The 22979-nt window shown below is 38.7% G+C and overlaps 2 protein-coding genes across 2 annotated transcripts in view; one reads left to right on the plus strand and one right to left on the minus strand.

Annotated features, from left to right (window-relative positions):
• LOC146465006 (DNA topoisomerase 3-alpha-like) overlaps window positions 1-6487 on the plus strand; it is a 29883-nt gene extending 23396 nt beyond the window's left edge. The window contains exons 29-37 of the mRNA XM_085129040.1: window positions 151-236; window positions 459-722; window positions 1093-1135; window positions 1442-1524; window positions 2144-2296; window positions 3263-3302; window positions 3904-3963; window positions 4484-4686; window positions 5137-6487. Of these exons, the coding sequence (XP_084985166.1) occupies window positions 151-236; window positions 459-722; window positions 1093-1135; window positions 1442-1524; window positions 2144-2296; window positions 3263-3302; window positions 3904-3963; window positions 4484-4686; window positions 5137-5171 (967 nt within the window). The 3' untranslated portion in view covers window positions 5172-6487. The remainder of the gene's footprint in view (window positions 1-150; window positions 237-458; window positions 723-1092; window positions 1136-1441; window positions 1525-2143; window positions 2297-3262; window positions 3303-3903; window positions 3964-4483; window positions 4687-5136) is intronic.
• On the minus strand, window positions 4922-17980 carry LOC146465008 (uncharacterized). The gene is made up of 13 exons (XM_085129041.1): window positions 17817-17980; window positions 15301-15620; window positions 14410-14554; window positions 13802-14118; window positions 13081-13228; window positions 11795-11929; window positions 11082-11207; window positions 10598-10723; window positions 9774-9911; window positions 9068-9190; window positions 7776-7898; window positions 6773-6895; window positions 4922-6484 (listed from the first exon to the last, which is right to left on the minus strand). The coding sequence occupies exons 1-13, from the start codon at window positions 17944-17946 to the stop codon at window positions 6378-6380; spliced, it is 2061 nt and encodes a 686-aa protein (XP_084985167.1). The 5' UTR covers window positions 17947-17980; the 3' UTR covers window positions 4922-6377.
• Window positions 17981-22979: the final 4999 nt, after the last annotated feature.

A 22979-nucleotide genomic window follows, 5' to 3' on the forward strand; every position in this document is an offset into this window, starting at 1 on the left:
TGGTGTAATAATTTCTTATGAAACTTCCTACCAATGAGCGGAAACTCAAGATATGGAACTCAAAGCTAATTATAATTGGTCACAGTTGCATGGCATGCTGTAAAAACTTCCCTTTTTTGCTTAACTTTAAATGTGATCTTGTTCTCATAGATACATAGGCTGTGTTGGTGGGTGTGATGAAACACTAAGAGAATTACTGGACTTGAAAGACTTGACAAGATTGCCGTCGGAGTCAGGTATATATTTTGTAAAATATTGTTTTCAGTTTTACTTTTCATCATTCGTTATTATAATTATATTGTATTTACATGTGGTTGAGTCGTTCTAACTTAAATATATGGCTTTCAATAAACGATTTATCTCGTTTAATCTAAATCTGCTCATTGTCACCTGCAAAACAACATTGCTTTTCGCATCAGGTAAATTTCTCCTAAGTATACTGACTACCTTTTCATCAGGTGGTTCATATTCCTCTGGAAGAGGTGGAAGAAACTCACATACCAGCGCCAGAGGAAACCAACGTTCCTTGGGTCGAGGTCAAAGCAACACGAGCAAAGCCAGGGGAGGTGATAGCAGACCTACTGCAGCTCAGCACGTTACAAGACCTGCCCAAAGAGGTGGTGTAACCTCCAACCAGTCTACTAGGAATGAAGGGCGTGGCTTTATGTCAGCTGGTCAGGCTTGGCAACAAGGCAATGGAAATAATACATCTTTTTCAACAGGTACTTGTCAACTTGTTCAATCACCACCTGAAACAGTTGGGCAGTCTTCCCAGACTTGGTCAATCTTGAGCTGACTTCATGCTGGTCTCCGCTACGAAGGCTAGGGGACAATACCCTTTTCGCCTATTACTGCTGTAATGCTACCTACTTCAACAAAAGATTTTGAATGTCTTATTTAGCTTTTTGCGAAGTGTGAAAGAAGTTGATACCAAAAAACTCGGGATAACAGATAATAAAACATGTTGCCATGACTCTACAACTTAACATGAAGAAAGGCGATCTTATATGATACCTCAAGTTTCGATAATTTCTAGTTTTGAAGTGCATTTGATATATGAAAATAAAACGGAAAATTGACTTTGCTTTGCAGGTTCAGGTTTCAATCAGTTTCCTCCAGGAGGCTCACTTAGTGGGTAAGTTCAGTGTTAGTTTTCCGACTCAGTTGCACTGAGTTGTTTTTCGTGTTCGAAGGAAGAAAACTGTGTGGATGAAATCATGACTGGGAATGTTGAATGCTCACAACGAAACAACTGAGGAATAGAGAAACCACGAAAGTGGCGATCCTGTATTGACGTCACAGCTATACTATTCCCAGTCTCCAATTTTGCACACGGCATTGTATCCAACCGGAGGTGAAATGTCACGTATTATAAACCTTAGAAAGAAAAATTGACAGGGAAATGTGACAATGACAGTTCTTTTTTATGCCCTTGTAACAGGGAGGATAATGAGAACTGCATAGTTTGTACGTGTAGTCAGCCGGCCACAAAGTTCACGGTGAAAAAAGATGGGCCCAACAAAGGTAATATGAGAAATGAGTTGAATTTTGGTAATGCATGGCATTGCTGTACAACCCTGACCTGTCACTCCGACTGGTGGTTCTATAAGGTCTAAACAGAAACAACATTGTCCTAATGTTCACAGCTTAATCCAGTACATAAAGTCGTTTGCTCTTTGAAAAACTGGTTCCAATTTGTTTATTATAAGTCGAGGGAAAGGAATTATAGTAAGGACAACAAAGGTAACAGATGTAGACCATCGATTTCGAGGAACAATGAAATTTCTTTTTTTACCACACAGTATCACATGACACAAGGCTGGTTTCCATATGATCGCGAATCGCAGATCGCAATAAGGTCTGCGATCATATGGAAACATACTTCTACGATCCTGCGATCACGATCGCAGAAGATAGAACATGGTTCTATCTTTTACGATGTTTCCATATGATCGCAGACCTCATTGCGATCTGCGATCCGCGATCATATGGAAACCAGCCTTAAAAGCGTGGCTTTTTAAACAGCAAAACATTTGACACGCGTGTAGACGTACCTATCTCCCTTTTTTACTTTAACACACAAATCGGGTTTTTAGCACTCAAGCGTTTATTTTACTCACTGTAAAGTATAATTTACTTTTAGGTCGACCATTTTATACATGTGCTAACAGAGACAGTGGTTGTGGGTTTTTCTTGTGGGCCGACGATGATTCAGGGAGTGGCCCATCATTGTCATCGTCATTTAGTCACACAACACCTCTTGTGCCTTCCAATAATATAAACAGGAATAATACAGGTATTTACAAGTTGTGTGTGTTCGTTCAAGTTGGATTGATGAAGTAAGTTATACCTGTCGTGTGCTGTTTTGTGTATGTTCGTTATCTAAGCCAAGCTAATCTTTGCTGGTGTCTTATGAGTGTATCAAATCCAATGTAAATTACCATGAAAGAAAAAGAAGAGAAACGAACGTGAGTTGTGGGCGCTCTGTGGTATATCATACTTTTTAAATATGAAGTGGAACTTACAGGCTGGTTTTCACTAGCGACGGAGTCGGAGTCGTAATCAGAAACGTAGAGCTTATGATCTAGTGAAAACAGCGTTCCGATTCCGCTTACGACTTATGCGCGATTGGCGATTGGCGCCAAAATTTGTGCAACTTGGCGGGACTATGACCGAGCATTGTGATTGATTTATTCTACGGCTTCTGCTTCCGACTCCGACAATCTGGTTTTCACTAGATCATAAGCGGAACGTAAGCGACAGAGTCGTAAGCGGAGTCGGAAGAAAATGGAAACGTTTTGATTCTTCTGACTCCGATTCCGTCGCGCTTTTGACTCCGCTTACGACTCCGATTTTTGATTTTCACTAGGTCATAAGCGCTCTTACGACTCAGCTTACGACTCCGACTCCGACTCCGTCGCTAGTGAAAACCAGCCTTAAAGTTTGCAGCGAACCAACTGCAAAATAAAGGTCAAATGACCACATCCGAACACTGCTGTTTCTGATTTATATTCATAAATAGAATTTCCATGGTTAAACCGGCAGTCTGCTGATCCTACTATGATTGTAGCGGATTATCTCAGGCTTTATTCTACAATGCGGTGTTTCGGTATTATCTCACTGAATAAAAATCGACTGGTGTATGAAATTTGCATAAGCGCATTAAACTACATACGTTGGGAAGTGCAGATGCATATTATGCAAACGAAGGGTACCCTCAATTCTTAAAGTGTGTTTTTTTTAATAACTTAATTACATGCAGGATTTAACTCAGGACAAAACCGATTTTCTACGGGGATAAGGTAAGCTGTGATATACGGATAAGTTCAAATGTAACAACTATTCTAAGAATTTTCTTCAATTGAACTCGTTTCATGTAACGTCGATTCCACATAAGTTTAAGCATCATGTTCATGGACATCGCACCTTACCCAGGTCACTTGCCACTATAACAGGCAATGGAGTTGATCACTTAAATAGGAACGATTTCAGGCCCTGATTCTTTCTTACGTAAAGCACTGGACAAGAATCAAAACTTGCGTATGTTTAAAGGGCGCATTTCCGAATATTTTCTTGATTACTGAAGCTGCTTAAAAGAAAGCTATCCAGCCATTATGGCATAGTAACAAACATCCGACTACGTCATTGTAAAGATCTTCAAGCGAAAACAAAGTTTCTGGCCTTCAAGCGATCTTGAAGTTTAACGTGATCAAGTGGAAAATGTAGGTCAGTCTTTTTCAGTGTTTTATTTTTTTCATGTAGTATTCAATGGTACGAAACATCATTGAATAATGGAACTTCCGGAGTTCCACGTATTTGTCGTTTACCCTGGTGTCAAATCACCAGGATGACTGCTAACGTGTATCTATAGCTGGTTTGTAACAGTATATCATCACATTGTAGTGGATCATCGGATACAGACACCTCAAGTCCATCTTGTCACTGCAGGCAACCGGCCACAAGGTAGGTGAGCTGTAGTATAAATATTTTATAATTTGTGGTAATGGTTCATGCTTTGTAAATAGTCCAGCTGTCTTGTACCCTTATCTGGCAATTCTATACTCGTGCGCATTTTTTAGATTGTTGAATTACAACGATAGGTAGACTTGTGGATATGCTTCACTTTCACCAGGCCTTACAGTGTTTTGTAATTAATAAAGCTTTCTTGCTTGTTCCTCAGAAAATGGAACCATTACCATATTCTAACATGATGTGGTGTTCCTTCACAATTGCCTGCTTTTGAAGTGATCTATTACAAAAGCCACAGGGGAACCTCACCAAATCACCAGCCTTTCAATACAACTACTTCGCTATTACGGCGATTTTCATTCCATCCACTCAAACGCTCTAGCTATTCTCTTATCTAAAAGGTGTCGTAAATATGACCACTCCGCTATTCAATACGACCAAATATTTGTGGTCTGAGGATAGTCGTAATAACAGTGTTGTCACTGCACCATTAATTCGATACTCTACTATTCAGTCGCACAGTTTCCAAGGAAGGACCTAACAAGGGCCGACCATTTTACTGCTGTGCTAAGCCCAGAGGACAGGGCTGTGATTTCTTCGAATGGGGAGACACTTCTGGTCCATCAACAGGTGCTGGTAACAAATTCAAGGGACCATCAAGTGCAGCAAACAGTGGAGCAACCAAGAAAAGGAAGTGTGGACTTTGCCATCAAGAAGGTAGGATACAAATTAATAGTACTTCGGGGTTAAATCGAGTGAGGATTAAACATTTACATGTAGTGCAGCTAGGGTATACATCTCCTCTGATACCTTTAAATTCGCTGGGCCTAAGAATCCGCAGAAGTCGTACAGAATTGCATGGTCAGAAATAAAGTAGGGAAATGTGACAGGAAAAAAAACCTTGTGCAAATACACTGAGGGAACTAGACAATGAGAGAATGGATACCAGAAATATGTCACCTCAGTTTACTTTTAATGTGCAACCATGTACCTAACAGTAGCCAAGACAAACAATTATAACTGACAAGTAATTACAAAGTATGTCTCGAGGCATGATTTAGGCCTCTAAGTCGTACATGTCTGCAGTAAATTGCTCCAATCCATAAGAGTTCTAGGCAAAGACTAAATATCTAGCTGCTACAGTTTATTTGTTCGATCCATTCTCAGGTCACACCAAGAGGTCCTGCCCCATGAAGAGATAGCAAAGGTATTCTGGTGATACTACATTGGTAATGATCCATGACAGGTACTGGTGGCAGTGTTGGGTTTCGACCATCAAATGTGTCTGCACTGGGATATTTGGCATCAGTCTGAGTACATATACTTGGAAGTTTTGGTGTTAATTGTATAACTCAGAAGAACAGTTTTAAGATGTATATATATTCCAACAATGTTAACGTAATTGTGCCATGCCAACAATCAAATATAAAGAGGTATGCAGATTTAGGTTGATGCTGTCATTCATATTCTGCTCATAAACTGAATACTTGTTCCGTCATGGGGCATAACAAAAGTAAATAAATAAACAAGTAATGTAATAAGGATGGATAACCTAGTGGACAGAGCTAACGTCAGCTGGCAACCAGTAATCCTGACCAGAAAATAGATGACTGACAACTTAGACTTACACATTGTGTGAAAGACAACAACCATGAGTGGCTACTTCCCTTCACGAGCTGGTAACAGGCACTTTTGCACCACTGATAGCAAACAAAAGTTCAATTTTTCCTTTCTGATGTATCTTGATGCCATCGCATTTATAATGGCAAGTCAGTATATATCATAGCAGAAGTTTTCCAGTCTGTCGAGAAACAAATACAATCCAACAAGGGGAAGATTTCACTTCTGGTAAGCGTCCATGGCTCACAAACATCTAGGCTTATGTTCCCTAATGACAGCCTTGAAATGACCAAGAAGTCTTTTTTCAGTAACATGTTCCACTGGTGTGACTTGGCTCAAATCCCCACGCTTGGCATCACAATGGAGTCAGTTTTCTGTTGGCGTTTAGTCTTGTCCCAAGAGTTTTTGTCCAGGTTGTTATGTTTACTCTTGTCAACAACTTCACACAATCCCATAAGCTGTCTCAACCTCTCCAACGTGAGCCCAGATGCAAAATCATTCACACTCACAAGGTCTATTCTGTGTACATCTGGAGCCATTGCCTATAAATTCCACTTAAGTACGAATCTAAGGAAGACAAATTTGTTACTGACAACGTTATTAGTGGCAGTAAAGATCCGTTGAAAATCAAATGCCGCAAACCCTATTGCTGTAAAATACTTTATGTTAAGGTACAAATCTGATCAACAGAATATACTTTAAATGTGAAAATGTGCTTTGCAATTTAAAACATTTCAACGTAACAAATATAAACAGTGCTTGAAGCAGTTTGCCAGGTTTACTGGCTGTCATCCGTTACTCTTCTTGAGCACTTCAACGTTTACTCCACTTTGCTCTTCTTCACGTTTTAATGCTGCATTACACTCTTCGTCCTCTTTTGAACAATGGTCAGTATCTGTCAAAGGTAAAATCAAATTCAAGCAGTCTTGTTAGCGCTCCCTTTTCTAAAGACTTCCAAGATACAAAGAGTAATGTTGCACTTCTCCACTTCATTGCTTTTCCCTAAACAGACTTTTTTGGTGGATCAATGAATCGTCATAAACTGATTAAATTCCTGTACCTTTCTTTTCTCTAGTATATTAAATGCGTAGATCTTGCAAATTCTAATTAAAGTGAATTTTGTACAAGTGATAGGGTTAGACTCCCACATGTTTATTAGAAACAACCTTTGAAGCAAACGTACTTGAACAGAAAAATCCATCTCCATAAAGACCTGTTTTACAAACACAGAGATATGAGCCATCAGTGTTATAACAGTCTGCTCTGTGGTGACACTCAGCCAGATTCTGTTGGCATTCATTCACATCTGTTGAGGAGACAGTCGTAAGCATTTAACTACCTGAAGCTTCTCTCGCCAAATGACCCTAAGCCTTAACACCACAAAAAATCACCGAGTGGATGAAGCTTAAACAACAAAACAGTTGCCCCCTGGTCTGTACCTAGACTGACAATTAAAGAGCCAGTTCTAATATCGATTTTATTGGAACTTTCTAAAAGCGTTAAAGGTAAAATGCCATATAGCACTCTAAATGTTGAGGCCCGTTTAAACGGTTTCAACATTTTCCCAACATTCGTTCAACAAAAGTTGAACGGTTGAATGTTGAATGTTGGTCAAATGTTGGATGAACGGAGCGTTCAAACGGTTTCAGCGCCATTCAACATTTTCAAGAACAAAGAAAATGTTGAATGAAAGTTTAAACCATTTCAAATTTGATTCAACACACTTTTAACAAGCTTTCAACATTTTTTACGCTTTCAAAAATGTTGAACGACCTGTTCAAACGCCTCCGACCTGATTTGGTTCAACAACTGTGATAAACGCATGTTGAAGCAAATGTTGAAACTGTTTAAACGGGCCTTTAAAGTTACTGATGGGAATTGGATAGATCGAGTTTCCCTACAATCGGAAATAATCAACTTGTCGTTACTAGTAAGTCATTGATTATACGAACATTGGATAAATCCACTGCTGGTAATACTCCACGTTGTTTCACATGTATAAACTTCAAAGAGGTTTGTTAAAATTCAAACTGCCATTGACATGACTTGATGTAGGAACTGTGGGTCATATTTACCTTAACAAATGCAAGGGCACTAAACTTACATTAGAGCACTTATTTTTTTCATAACAATCGATTGTTTTATTGCCCCATTGAGAGTTTCTAATCAGTGGTTGAGATGCTTACCTTGACACAGACTGTCAGTGAGATGGTAACCGAGCTTACACTGACAAGCATATGAACCGGGGAGGTTGACACACAATGCATCATGTTCACAAACTGCAGGGCTTGAAGCACACTCGTCTAAATCTGTGAAGCAAACAGTAGATGACAAGTTCGTGTCAACCATACTTTACGATATATTCAATCTCTTGAATATGGACTGATGTTCAGTTATTCGACTGATGGCTCACTAACCCATTAATATTTTGTCCCTGCAATAGCGATAGGCATCAGATTTCCCTTAACAATATCACTGATAAAACATACAGGGCCCGGTTGTTCGACAGCTGATTAACACTAATCCACGATTAAACGTTAATGTTTTTAAACGCCACTTTTATACTAAAGGTTAGGAAGAGTGAAGTCAAACCTGAGATTTATTGATTAGTAATAAAACTTGAATCAAAGTTCACGTTAACCCAGGATTAGCTCAACCGGGCTTTGAACCAACTGGGCCTTGGTCATGAGAAAAAGATCTGTAACACTGGACTACATAACTGCTGCACCAATGCTATCAGCTACCTCTACCTTGAGACAGAATGGGTAAAAAGTAGGCCAAAAACAACCGTCAAGTTCGACTAACAAAATAGCAAATTATAGCTGATTGAAACTGAGAACAGTTACCACAACGCCACGACACAATTGACTAATCAGGTTAGTAACCAGGCATAAATCCAATCATCTCACAATAAATACAACACAAGATTGTCAAATAGGGATGGGGCTGAGAAATCTCCAGCTATTTTGACAGAAAAAGAAAGGCTTCGTGCAACATTAGAAAAAAAAAATGCCCTACTACCTTCTTTCATTTCCCTGCATGCTTCAAAAGTTAGTGTCATCCCTGCCTCGTATGGGTTACATATTCACCCACATTTTTACACTAGAGACTCCTTGGTTCAATGTACATTTCTCACAGAAATAGTCATAAAATTCGCACTTTATAAGCAGTCGAACAGAACACAACATTGTTCCAGTTTTTACTACAGAAAGGTTCTCTATCCATTGGAATCATCTGTCCAGTAGTTTGTGTCTAGTGTAAATGGGACCAACTGTGAGACAAATTAGTGGTGCTTGTTTAATTTGTATGCGTTTAACTTCCGGCAAAGAGACCTTTCTTGTTTATCAAGCTGAACTGTAGCTGTAAGCAAATAGTTCATCTGTTATCAGAAGAACTACAAATGTTTACCTAAGTTCATCCAGAATTATTGTCTATTTATCTAAACAAAGTATGGGTAGGCCATTAAAGTGTATGTTACCTTCACATTCTGAGCCCCTTGCTACAAATCCCTTCTTACACAAACAATAGTAGGAGCCTACAGTGTTCACACATTCCCCATTGCTGTCGCACAGCTTTGGAGTAATTGCACATTCATCAATGTCTGCAAGGTAAGTGTAAAACAGACTTTTTGTGGCCAGTTGTTTAATGCTCTAGCACAAACATGAATTAAATAAATCACTTCATTTAAGTGTCAATGTATTGAGCGCAGAGCACTAACTGGGGACATTCTTCGGATTTAATTGGAATTTCGAAATGTTGGTTTTTGAGGAGGGGGGCAAGTCGGAAAAGAACCCACAACAAATTCAACCCGCATAGGACGCAAGTCAAAACCTTGCTCTAAGATAAGTATACTTTAATCGTTTTTCTTAACCAAATTACGCTCTGGCAAACGTAATGCTCCCTTAGCAAAACATTTAGCCAAAATTGACCCCCTTTTGTTTACTTTTTTGTTTGTTTACATTTTTTCGACCGTGCTTAAATAACAAATGGTACAGAATTTTCCAACATGGTATTCTGAATAGGAAAAGAGGAGTACCCTGGAGTTACCCAAAAATTCCAGATTCAATTTCCAACTATTTAGTGATCCATTTATTTTCCAACCAAAATTCCCACATTTGTTATGCAAATGGTAAACATCAAAGAACTAACTCGGCTAGTGGAAACCAAAGATTCTACTGACGAACCTGAACACTGTTGTTTGCCATCCGGTGAATTCCATCCAGTGTATCCCACAGTACAGAAACATGCAAATGAACCAAGAGCATTAACGCAAACAGAGTTCTCCTTGCATGTATGGTTGCCAATCTCACACTCGTCAATATCTACAGGACAGACATTCGGATTACTAGTTCAGATGCTCTACCAGTGAGCTATAGGAATGGCCAATGCAAGCTCTCCAATGAGTCCTATGGCTCAGTGGTAGAGCATCCAAACTAGTTGCAACATTGACATATAGTAATCGTCGACCAACAAATGGAAAGATGTCACAGTGTACGTGTCATTTTTCAGTACATGTGGCTAATATGTCATATTATTAAATTATGCCATTTCTTATCATTTCAGGATCCTACTTGTCTCTGTACCTTTTCAGAAACAAGGAAATCCTTTTCTGTGTTCCTTGTCACTCCCAATATTGCCCAAATTCAAAAAATAGAAAATAACTCGAACTTAAATGTAACAAATGTTAAGTCTGCCCGATAGCTACCTGTTGAATGGTCACGCTATTAGATTTCATGGAAAAACTCAAATGTCATCATAATCAATGCCAGGGTACCACATGAAAGTATTGTGCAAAAGCTTTGTTCTGAATGGTTACACTTTACGATTCCAGCCACAGAGTTGCCACAAGAGAAAAACTGCTGTAATTATGTACTTCTCAAAAGCTTTCATTTGATCAATGCAATTCCATTGAACTTTTAACTGCAGTCTCAATATTGTTAGAATCATGTTCCATAATTCTTGTTTTAACATGCTTTATGATAAATACACACTGCATACTACATCCTACCCAGACATTGTTTGCCATCTGCCAGAAAGCCTGGCTCTCTACAGTCGCAAATAAATGAACCCACTGTGTTGACACACACAGTCAAAAATGGACAGACATCTCTTGCATTAGCACATTCATCAATATCTGGAACAAAATCAATTTTGCAGTATTTCAACACTCAAGTTTCCTTTGGTGAATTCTTTTTCAGTCTTCCTAGATTACGTGAAAACGTTTAGGCAGTTTCCCCAATATAATCTGAATTGGGCAGAATCCGTACCCCCTCCCCCCCAGGAGACCAAAACAAGCCCAGTCTAGATGGGGATAAAGTTAGCTCACAGAATTTGTTGTTACATCAAACAATATCATCTAGTTGATGACTTTTTTTCATTCTCATCACCTGTCTGGTTGACAATGTATTGGTAATGTAAGGAGAATTGCATAGTGATCACTTCTGGGAGTGAAAGGGTAAACTGCAGACTGCATAATAACTTTAATACACAACCTTCACAATTGTCTCCTTTCTTAGTGGTGCCTGGTCCACAGCCGCAGTTGAAAGAACCCGGTGTGTTTGTACAATGTCTCTCTGGAGAGCCACAAACATTGTCTCCAATGCTGCATTCATCTACATCTGCAGACATTTAAAATGATACTTGAACAAGAACTTCTTAATATTACTTTCTTAACTGAGAAGAAACTTCAAGTGGGATAAGTATATTTTATGATGAAGGTGACATTGACAATTGAATATAATGATGATAGTTTCCCTACTCTTTGCAAACTAAAGATTTAATAGAACAAAATGGCAAACTAAGTCAAATCATATAAGATTTTGCGCACATTTTAAGAGCTACATGTAGAACAATCAGCGATTAAAAGGTAACATATTGTTTTTTACCACTCATTATCATCATCAAATTCCAATTAACATGGTGTGAATGTGCAAAGAATACACAGGAGAATGACCGTTATCAAACAAGACGTTTTGCATGAAATATTTGACAGTCAGCTTAAGTGTTTAATTCCAGGCTTATTTCTTATGGGGAGCAATTTATAAATGGTATCACAGTTCTTCTTTCTAATTTGCCTCAGTTTAAGCAATACAAAAGACAAATTGAATTTGTGTACTTTTATTCTCTGCTAATTTGTTTTCTGTTGATTGACAAGTGGGCTTTGAAAAGGCCTCTTTTATATTGCGCCTTCATATCCTTACTTTACCTTCACAATGAAACAATGAGTCTCCTTCATATCCAGGGGAACAGAAGCATGTTCTTACGTACTGCGCACTGTTTGGTGCCCGTAGCTCAGCATTATCGTCACACCAGTTTTTATCATCGTTAATGGTTAATGAATCTAGTTTCATAAGAAATTGAAGGCTAAGTAAAAAACTACATGCAAAGTGCAAATTTGTCCATCATGCACATTCACATTGCTCTCTAGCCTCGTATTTGTCAGATGAGGCTTAAATTTTAAGAATTAGCCTATTCATGAATCTTGTCCAATTGAATTAGTGGGAACAGCCTTAAGGCAAAAAGAAAATAAAAATGGAGCAATTTGGATTTTGTGGCCAAATTTCCACTTATCATAGTTTTTTTGGAAACCCTTCAATTACCTGCACATTATATAAATGTAACTTTTTTGACTGGCAGAAAGAAGTAAAACATGGTTTCGTTTATATCTACGTGGCAAAAGCAGATTTTGGCAAGGATTGTTGAAAAATAGGGGTAACCACGCATTTTTTTTTAGAGATAATTAAGCTTCAATTGGGGAAAAATGCCACACATTGTTTTGTATTTTGGCGCTTTTTACAATTAAATCTCCAAAAATTCATGGTTACCCCCAATTTTCTTATTGGATTCCAATATAGCCCTTGCTAAGATCTGCTTTTCCCGCATAGTCATAAACTGCACAAAAATACTTCTGTATTAGTAGGCACTGTCCTTAAAACAGGTGAACACAATGAAGGTTGCTTAGTCTAAATGTGGTTGCAATGAAATGGTAACATTCTTGAATCATGTCCCAAATGTCTTGGTTTCCAACCCAATCCTGTGTTTACTAATAAATGGCTAATCCATGTCCATTTGATTTCCCAAGCTGTGCCCTCTCATTGAATCATGACTACTAAAGCTGGATAGGAAAGATATTGGGGTTCCTTAATTTGTTTACCTTGTGTCACTAGTCTTCCCAATATAGAATTTTTTTGATCCAGCTACCATTATACCATTATAAAGCCAATGTCTCAAAATCCAATTTAATTTATATAATATAACTAAGGGTGTGTTCTTCTGGGACCTATTCTCTTCACAAAATGAACAGTGTAGCATTATGTTCATAATTTCTGTCCCTGATAACAGAAATATGAACAGAAATTATAAGCTTTTGGGAAGGTTTACAGGTTAATAAGAATAGGTGGAATTACAATTTTTTGCAAACTAAACCAGAAAAAGAATAGACCCTGAATTGTCGTGAAAGAATTCACCCTAAGTTTATAATAAACAATTCACCTTTTGAGTCCATTCCATAAAATTCGACTCTGAGACAAATACTTTGGTACCAATCACGAGGGTGAATACGAACTCCACTGGCCCAAGTAAAGCTTGGTAAATGATGCATCACCGCATTCTCTGGTGGGTCAGAGTTACCTTTTAAAAGCTGCAATTAACAATGATAAGAGCAAACAAATAACCTTTCAGTTTATATTTCTACCATGGCTGCTATCGGCTTTGATTAATTTGTTACAATTTATGTAACATTAGTAAAACAACACTAATATTTCTTCTAATAGTAGCTAACCATTTTTAAACATTCTCCTTAGCTGCTCTTCTAAAATCTAAATCACTTTATTTACCCTCGGCTGGTTAGGCCTCTAGCAATAAATGCTAATGCTCCGAGCAATTGAATTGGCAATTTAGAAATGTTGGGGTTTTTTTAGGAGAGGGGAAAACTGGAGTACCCAGAGAAAAAACCTCTTAGGGAGCAAGGGCCGCAAGAACCAACAACAAACTCAGCCCACATATAAAGCCGATTCCGGGAATCGATCCCAGGCCACATTGGTGGGAGGTGATTACTCTCACCACTGATTGATTGTCGGTCGAGGCACCCTATAAGATACATGATCAGTTTCTTTTAGAGAAAAGGTCCTGTAAAATAAAGCAAGTTGTGTTTCACTGAGGTATTTTTTGGAAGGATCCTTTGGAACCTGTCAATATTGAAGTAATTTCCCACCTTTTTTCCAGTAAAGTCGTGCACAAAAATCCAAACTTTGTGATCAAAAGTAGTAGACAAATAGTATTCTGACACCCAGCTCTGTTTACTTTCAATTCCCTGTGTTGCAACAGCTATCAAAGCCCAGCTTCTGTCCAGGTCTACTTGCAGATACTGCGGCACATCATGAAGGCTCTTTTTTGCACACCAACCACCGCCGGCAATATTAAGGTGAAGACGAGCACTGCTTGGCTGGAAAGTGTTACCCTCCATTGATGTTGCAGTGATGGAGTCATCTGTAATTGTCTTAAGCTCCATTCCAACAGGATTATCCAACCCTACCAAAATTAATATGACAGATGGGTATGTACACCCAGCTTTCTCTTTGAGAGAGCTGAGGTCTCGCCGCAGTAGTTACCATGACAACACCAATAACTAACTTACAAGTCTCAATTGTTGCAAACTTACATCTGTTCGATTCCATTCATCATCCTTCAAAGCTAGATGTTTTTCCACTTAAAAATTCAGATAGGTTGACTTTGGAATTGTTAAAATTTTTGACATTTTTTTAAAAGAAACCAGAACCTTGATTTTCAACAAAGGTTTCATTACAAGGTTGATAAATGTACCTTCAGCTTTGCAGCCATACAATTCAACTCTCAGTGCAATTTCTTTGTTCCATCTTTGTGGACAAAACTTCACATAACGGGCCAGGAATGGTGCAAAGGAGCTGTTAGAAATCACTTCACTGTTGTTGATATTCCCCACAAACAGCTGTAAAAAGGGATAATTAATGACACTCAAACAGGACAGTACATTTAACATCTGTTCAATATATAAATATTAAAGCAATGCAATGGCTGCAAAGTACTTGAGGTAAGAACTGGTAATGTTTTCTTACAAACATGTCTAACTATGGTGGAGGAAGCAGGATTCCAAATAACCAAAATTTTTGCACCATTATGCAACATTATTTTTGAAATGCAATTAAGTGAGTAAGATGGGGCCACCTGGGAAGAGATGTGCACTAGGAAAAAGGGCACATACAAGACAAAACCCCCTGCCCAACCCCCTCCCCCATAGGGAGACATAGACATGGACTACAAACGGTGGGAAACGTAGGAGAAAGTATCTGGATTCCCAATGTAATGGGAAGTAGAGAAACCAAAAATTATAATTGCACCATTGCAAAAAATTATTTTACAAAATTAATATATTTTAAAAAGTTTGTTGGGATTGGATGAAAACTAAGACTAAAGAGTGAGAAGCAATAACACCCACCCACACCCCCCCCCCCCCCCATGTCCCAGCAAGTGCAGAAGGGCAGTTTGTTTCATAAACAAGGAAATTATTTGAATTCCACTTATTTGCAAGAGGATTTGGTAAAATTATACTGTCAAACCAGCCTGGCAAAATCATGTTCACACCTGGCTGATTTGCCCGGCACCTAGCACTAAAGGACCCCCTCACTACCCCAGCAAAAAATTCAAGATGACCTTAATGTTGGAGAGCTACCATACCCTTGCATTTTCTTTTTCAAGTGCTGGAAACCATATGTCCTCATCAATACTGTGGTAGAGAAAGTATGAAATTACTCGGGCACCAGCAGTTGTGCTATCACCAGAGCCTTGGACAGCTGACTTTCGAACCACTGCCAAACTTAATAGGTCAACTTTTAAGTACTGAGACTTGTCGTGGACAGCAGGCATCCACCAGTTATTTGATAACAGGCGGCCTGAATGAGCTGGGTAGTTCTCGAGAGAACTTGATGCTGACATGGCACTGTTGGGTAGTGCACCTTTACTGCCTGAACTGACACCAATTAGCCCTTTCTGGCACTCTGAAAGATAAATGTTAGGTAAAGTGGAACATTCGTTTCTTGTCCATCAATCTCACAGCTGACGTTGCATGGCAAGCATTATTGGCAAACTTTCTTACCCAGAATTTATTTGGGTCAGTACAAAAGCACAAACGCTTGGTGTTAAAAGAGCGGTACCAAAGTTGCTTGTAAAGCATAGTTGGAAAACTTGTAAATAATTGATTTGGATCCACCCAGAAACGAAACTGCCTAAGTGGCCCACGCTGGGGGCTTAACCCTGTCTGCAGCATGAGGCAACTAGGAGTGTCACATACCCCCACCCCCTGGATGGGATGCTAGTCCATCACAGGATTACCCCCAGCAATATGTTGCCAGTAACCATTAAACGCAGTAACCACATTTTCAGTCTGAGAAATAGAGCGGTGGCTATTTACACAAAGCCTAAATAAGACCATGGTTTAAGACAATTTATGGAGCTCTGTATCTCTCTGTAGTTTTGGGTCATTCTTATTCTTAAGGTGGCCAAATACAGTTTTTTAGTGTACAGGTGTTAGAAGACGCTATTTGGAAACTATGTACTTCTGGACGCCCAAAATTGGTATGGTGTAAGACCAACTAAGAAAGAATGTATTTTCATACGTCTTGTTGAGCTAAGTACCGTTTGCATGGCAACGCAGCAAACTATTAAACGTCCATAAATAGTAGGTTTCCTTTATTTTTAGAAAATGTACTCATTAGATTTTTTCCATTTTTTATATCCAGAACAACTCACAAAACACTGACACAGTTGCACTATTTTCATGTAATTTTGACAGAGAGATCTTCTGCAAATATTGATTTTGCATTTTAATGTTTTTTGAAGATACCCTCTGTAAGATTTCGGTTTCTCTTTGTAGGCGAGTTACGCTTTAAGGGAACTACGTTCATGCCAAATTTCAGGGAATTCTAATGAGCGGTTCCTTAGAAAACAGTTCATTTCCACGAAAACAACCAGTCGCAATTTTTTGGTCAAATGCGCATGCGTGGTTTTATTTGGGTTTCATGGCAAAGATGAAAAGCATGCGAAAGGTCTTGGTGAATGTTTTTTTGCTTGGAAAGAAAAGAAAAAGAGTCCGGAAACGAGAAACTTAGTTATTTAGGATCAAAACTTAACTTTATTATCCATTTCATGTGAAATTGAGGGATCACTTTATCGACCGCCGTATTTGCGTACCACAACCCTAGCGCGCGCTTAATAGCATCACTTACAGAATCTGTAAAGCGCGCGCAAACTGTGTTCAGCCCCCTTAAGTACATAGACCAGGATATTTACGTTTTACTGGTCTTTGCTGCTAGCCCTCCTGGCAATGTTTACAGTATACAACATTTAAACATTCAGATTGGCCAGATTAACATCAGTTTAGGCTGTAGTTTGTTAAAACCCCTGTAAACTATGTTTAAATTACTAGTCCATAATAATTTTGAACTACTACAGTTAAATCTCAGATTACATACCCACCCATGAATTAATGACTGTGCTACTAATTTTAAGGGGCATAGTTGAAGTTTTGCCAGAAAGATATTCAGGTGTTCTGTAAGGCCACTTAAAAAAAAAAAAAAAACGTATTGAGAGAATTCACATGATATAAAAATAAATATTTTATATGTGAGATATACCCTTTAGCTGCCCAATTTTTGATTTTTGGAAAGAAACAAAGCATTTAAAAAACACTTCTTTATTCTTTAACACCCACTACACAAGATATAACACCAATGCATAACTCCAAAGTTAACTCAGGTAAACAGAGTCAGTGTATTTAGAAATGTACTGTCAGCTAACAAAGAGAAGGCATATTAAAAATGCGCATGTTAACAATATCGTTATAATAACTCACATAACAGGCTTGGAATCGAATAATAGCTTAAACTTTGAGAAAATAAATATTCTTGTTGAAACCCAGACCAATTCTCAATTTACGATAAGCTTAAATCATTTCGCTTCAATGGGAAATGTCTTTAACTTAGATCATTTACGTTCTGCTATTATTGCAGTAGCTCGTACAGTCAAGCTATTTCAACTGAAAAATAAGGAACTTTAGTGCTTTTTCCAAACGTTTATGAATATTAAGCTTATTCAGTTGGAAATAGTGTTTCAACCTTCAAAATTAAATGAATAAGCTTGCATCACGACTGATTATCTAACAGTAGTTCTAATTCAAGGCTTATCTAAAATCTTACCTGAGCCCTCCTGTAACACAACGTTTAACCCATATCGAGTGTTGTTATATTTGGACATTGTTCCGTAAAAGCCATTGGTGTTAGTATAAAACATTAGCAAATAGATCACAAGAATCAAGCTTGGCGCCATGTTTGGCTTGAGGATCACTCTGACTCTGAACAGCATTGTGGGACGGTTTTGATTTAAGTTGTTCCCAGTCTTTGCCGTAAGGAGAGGTCAAGGAGGACTTGTCACAAGGCTTGAAAACTTCGTTACCAAAAATTGTAGTTCAATCGATTTGCGAGACTTCTTGCGATCGTTTTGCTTTTCCTTCTCCTTCCCGCCCTTTCTCAAATGTCATCCCCACCCCGTTTTCCGCCGGAAAAGTTTGTTCCAGAAAATTTTCGGCATGTCTGTGTGCTATATTGCATTTCAACAGGAGCCATATTAAATCAGGAATGGAGACCGCAAGCGTGGGGTCCACGCGTCCCCATGTGTTGTACCAAAAAATCTATTTTTAGAAAAAAATTGCGCCACCCTTCACGACATAGACCCGCGCGGATACACGCAAATTTGCGTGGGACTACAACCTTCTATGATATGGAAAATGGAAGAGAAAGTCCAGTTCGTTTTCGACAAACTTACAAAAATTTTAAATACTTTGAATGTGAAAATAACATTTTATTACCCTGTACGTGTTCAAGTTCCTAGCTTCGTCTCACCTTACTAAACTACAGCTGTAAACTAATTAAAAGCATTAGGGACAACTCCAGGAATAAATTCTCCTGGCTGAGTAGAAAACATAACAGCCTTACAGTACAAATATAAAAATATTCCCCGCAATGCTGACATATATAAACTTAAATTTTATTCGAAAGGTCAGTTTCAACCATTGTTCTCAAACTGGTGGTAAGTAGACGAGTTAAGGCCATCGTCTCAAGCATTTTCTACGCGGTCATTGGCATGAATATTCGGCGCTTCCACCAAATTTTCAGAATTTTGTAAACTGTCATTTTACGAGTTTATGGTTTTACGTAATAAGCCGGACATAGTTTAGCATAAAATTTTAATGTTGAGTGCTTGTAAAACGGGTAATGGTTAAGCAAGTCAGGGATTACCGAGCGAAAGGTTGCAAAGAATTCAGTTTTGATATTGTCAGAAATTACGTAGTCAAGCTAAAAGCTGCCGAATTGAGCAGATTTCAACATCGGTACGGTCAGAGGTGAATTTCTCGATAACTTATTTTTGCCGAAAAACTTACTTCTTCTTGTGACGGCTGTTAGCTTACTGCTTTCAAAAAGTAGTATTACACATTGAGATTAATGTTCATTTGTTTATTAGTTGTCGATTTCTATCGTCATCGAAAGTGTAGTAAAGCTGTAAACACGTTCTTATCTGCTTTCAAACTTTCTTTTTTTCAAGTTCCCAGCATAAATTTCCTCAACATCAAACTAGCAACTTTAAAATTGAAGTAAGCCAATAATTCGCAAAGTGCCTCCGGCAGAACTTAAGAACTAAAGAGGTGAAACAAAACTGCTAGCAGACAAACGACAAGTTTTCCTGCATGTCAGCGGGAGTGAAAACAGATATTAACCTAAAATGACAGGAGAAATTTTTTACCTTTTTCCAAGTACGTATCTTGACTAAAACCCAGAAACCAATCCAAATGTTTCAACTCGTTGTCGGTCACAGTCAAATGCATCCTTTACTGTTTTATATCCGGGATCAGTTATAAGCTTTGCATTCATAGCCAAGATTTTACGAATGTAAAAGCTGCAGGTATATTTTTTTAGCGTATGTTCTTTTTCCTGGTTAGAAAGTCCATCAATGTAGCCGGTTGTTGTTTTACTTCTTCCTTTGCATGGTCACGGAACTTGATTCCAAGTAGCAAAAAGTTCTTTTTCGAGTTCAACATATTGAACTGGATTTTTTTTTTTGGTACAACACATGGGGACAAGCCCACAAGACAAACTGGCATCTCGTTACGGTCTCCATCCAGGCTGATTAACTGATGAACCATCGATTACCTATTGATTACTCATTGATGTCATCGATTACTTACGTCAGGATTAGTACACGTTCCTGGCGACTCTAGCTTGGGCTGCCTGTGGTACGTGGCATTTGTTAAGCCTTAAAAGCTTGGCTCTAACTAGAATGCCTTTGAGAGGTTTGTACTCGCATGTTTGCCGCTTCAGTCTCGATCTTTTGACCATTTTAGCTTCTTGTATGTTTGCAGCGGCTTTTAGATATGCTGATTCGAAGGATTTCCATGATAGTGACTGAACAAAGCCATATGCTTATAAACTGTATCTGGCTTTTCATTTTTTTTTTTTTCCGAAAAAACTTGAAAAGAATGGTTAACATGTTAAAAATCAACTGGCACTAAACATACCAAAATCTCACTGAAAAACAACAAAAGAAACAGTTGAGTCTTAAAATAAGTAATCAAACTTTACAACGAGTTGAAATCTTTGGGACTGACTACCGTGTAGCATGAAAATTTTGCGGGTTCTAATTTTTGCGGATTGACCTAGATCCGCAAAAATTAGTTCCCGCAGAAAAAAACACCTGCAAAATTAAACGCCGCAAAAATTAACTCCCTTCAGAAAAATTATAAACTCTGCTTTTAATAGACTTGTGCTACTGGGCGATATACATTGGACTTAAACAGCAGACCAACCATGTTCTATTGGCGCTTCTGCGGTGGCCTGCACAGAAGTGCAGAAGTTCAACTGAACAAGAGTGTTATTATTGTCGACTAAATCTGTCTCATTGCGTTACAGTAGGGCATAGTTTTGCATTTTAGCAGGTTGCTCCCAGTTAGGTCTTAAAGTTGTATACTAGCTACATCTTTCACTCGAAAGCCCCTCTGTATGCCTAGAAAGGTTTCAGCTATGGCAATTCAAACATTCATACTGCTTTCTCAACGAAACAGTGTTTTGTTGTGCATGGTTGAGGTAGGCTTTTTGTTTTGTTGTTGTTCAGTCCCTTTGCGCAGTAAGGTATTACAGTGATATGTCTCTAATATGTAAGTAGAGTGACCTGTGACACAACATACAATAAAAGTTGCAAATATTACGGTTTCTTCCACTTAAATGTTCTGTTGCTTGAACAGAGCATCGCAAAAATTAGTCCCCAGTAGAAATTTCAGTCATCTCGAACCGCAAAAATGTGTTCCCACAAACCACAAAAAATCACCCGCAAAATAAAACTCCAGTAAAATTTTCGTGCTACACGGTATTGACCAACACTTGATATGGTAAGTAGCGAATTGATATTGTTACCATAGAGATCATAAAAATTTCAGGTATTCTCTGTAAAGTTAGATTATTTATCACTCAACTCCCCTTGAAGCTGTTTATATATAACACGGTTTAATTTATCCGTGCCCCTATTATGGCAATAAAGTGTGGGCAAATAACTACCCAACAAGGCTCGCAATATATAAGTATTATAACTTTTTTCAGTGTACACTGCGCCATCTGCCCCTGCATTTGCTAAGGATACATCTCTTACCAGCCAAGGTTCTCCCTCCTTACTTCAACGACTTTTGTGTTAATAATAACCAAGTTCATAACCATAATACCAGGAATTCAAAATTTTTAACAGAACTGCAGTTTTTGTACTGCCGGGCCCAGGTATTTGTTTCTGTAGCAAGATGTTACGTTTCTTATCACTCCTATTTTTCTTTTGATCCCTTCTAATTCGTTAGCACTGTAGCTTCTTTGACAGCCATGCAATGCGGAGTCTCCTATGAACCCGTTTTTAGGCTCGTCACGCAACGCTCCTCCCCACAAACGGCCGTTTGCATCGCTACGCTTCGCTCTTTTACTGTGAGGTTTGGTGCGGGAGCTTAGTATTTTCCTCCTGCATTGAAGCTGTAGCTTGAAGCTCTCTCCACTCCTCCGCGGGACTCTTTCGCGTTCGAGCGGAGACAAATAAGGAGAGTGAAATAATGAGCATCAGGGAGCATCAGGGAGTTTTATCAACGATGACGGCGACGGCAACGACAACGTAAAAAAAAAACAAACAAACAAACAAACAACAATAGCTTAAAACAACAACTCTGCACGTGAATTAAGCTCTTTGGCACACTTCTTTGCCGTCGCTGCACGACTAGGGCGTGAAATTTCCCGATGGGACGTTTTGTGCAGGACGTAAACACACGACGGCGAATTTTTCGCACTCATTCTAAAGTTGGGTGCGGTCTCCAAGAATTCTGACTCCAGGAAATTTCACAAGAGTGCGAGCGAAGACAAATATTAAAGGAACTGAAGTCTGAGAGAGTGAAATAATGAGGACCGCGGTTCACTTTTTCCCAATTTCTGTTTCTCTTCCAATTTCCGACATTTCGCTCCATTTTTTTTATGAAGAACGCTCTGCGGAGAAGGGAGATCAATAGCGAATTCTGCTCAGTGGTGCTTTAAAACAGAAACTATTCTGAGAATGATGTCATATTCTAGAAAGTAGCACAGGCATACCCGAGAAAAAGAAATCTGAGTGCTCCTACCAGGAGGCGAACCTAACTCAATCCTTAGGTCTTAGGTTCGACTCCTGATAGGAGCACTCGGATTTCTTTTTTCCGAGTATGCCTGTGTCACTTTCAAGAATATTGCATCATTCTCATACATTCACCAGGCTGGAAATTTACCATCACATTTGTTTCAGAAAATATTCTGCATGTTTGTATAGCTTTAGGTTGCTGCCATATTCGGTGTTTTCTAAGCAAGACTGTAGTTTCGATTCTTCATTGAGAACCTCTTCACTTGCTTCAAGATCACGGTCTTTCGTAGCTGATCAATCTCGTACCCAGAGGTCTTTCACTAGAGAGATCCGGTAAAATTACTAGCAAGTTTAATTCCTGCGTTGTGTGGACCTCTGCATTCAAAAGTTTTTCAATTTACCCCGAAAAGTTTTTCCAAAGTACGATCACGCGAGCGGATCGAGTACAATCCCAGGCTCAGCCGTTCGCGATTATCTGCTCATGGTTCTCCTTGGAGCCTGAAATATTCTTCTGCCAAACTTCAAATCATTGTAGCTCATTGTCAAATGTAAACAAAATCAACAAAAACATTCATCCCCATTGGAAACTGTGGTCCCTTGAGAAGAATTCTGCATGATGATTGGTTTATTTTGGGGGTGTGCGTGTTGACGTGTCACGAGCGCCCTCGGTCAAAATCTTC

This window comes from Pavona decussata, unplaced genomic scaffold, assembly GCF_977016875.1.
Source record: "Pavona decussata unplaced genomic scaffold, jaPavDecu1.1 SCAFFOLD_158, whole genome shotgun sequence".
NCBI classification, from domain to species: domain Eukaryota; kingdom Metazoa; phylum Cnidaria; class Anthozoa; order Scleractinia; family Agariciidae; genus Pavona; species Pavona decussata.

Bases quoted from the DNA above. Each gene is read 5' to 3' on its own strand.
- LOC146465008 (XM_085129041.1), bottom strand. From the start codon at position 17,946: ATGGCGCCAAGCTTGATTCTTGTGATCTATTTGCTAATGTTTTATACT. The intron at 10,724-11,081 runs GTTGTGTATTAA...ATTTTGTTCCAG, and splicing joins GAAAGGAGACAATTGTGAAG to ATATTGATGAATGTGCTAAT. The intron at 6,896-7,775 runs GTAAGCATCTCA...TCTCCTCAACAG, and splicing joins CACTGACAGTCTGTGTCAAG to ATGTGAATGAATGCCAACAG.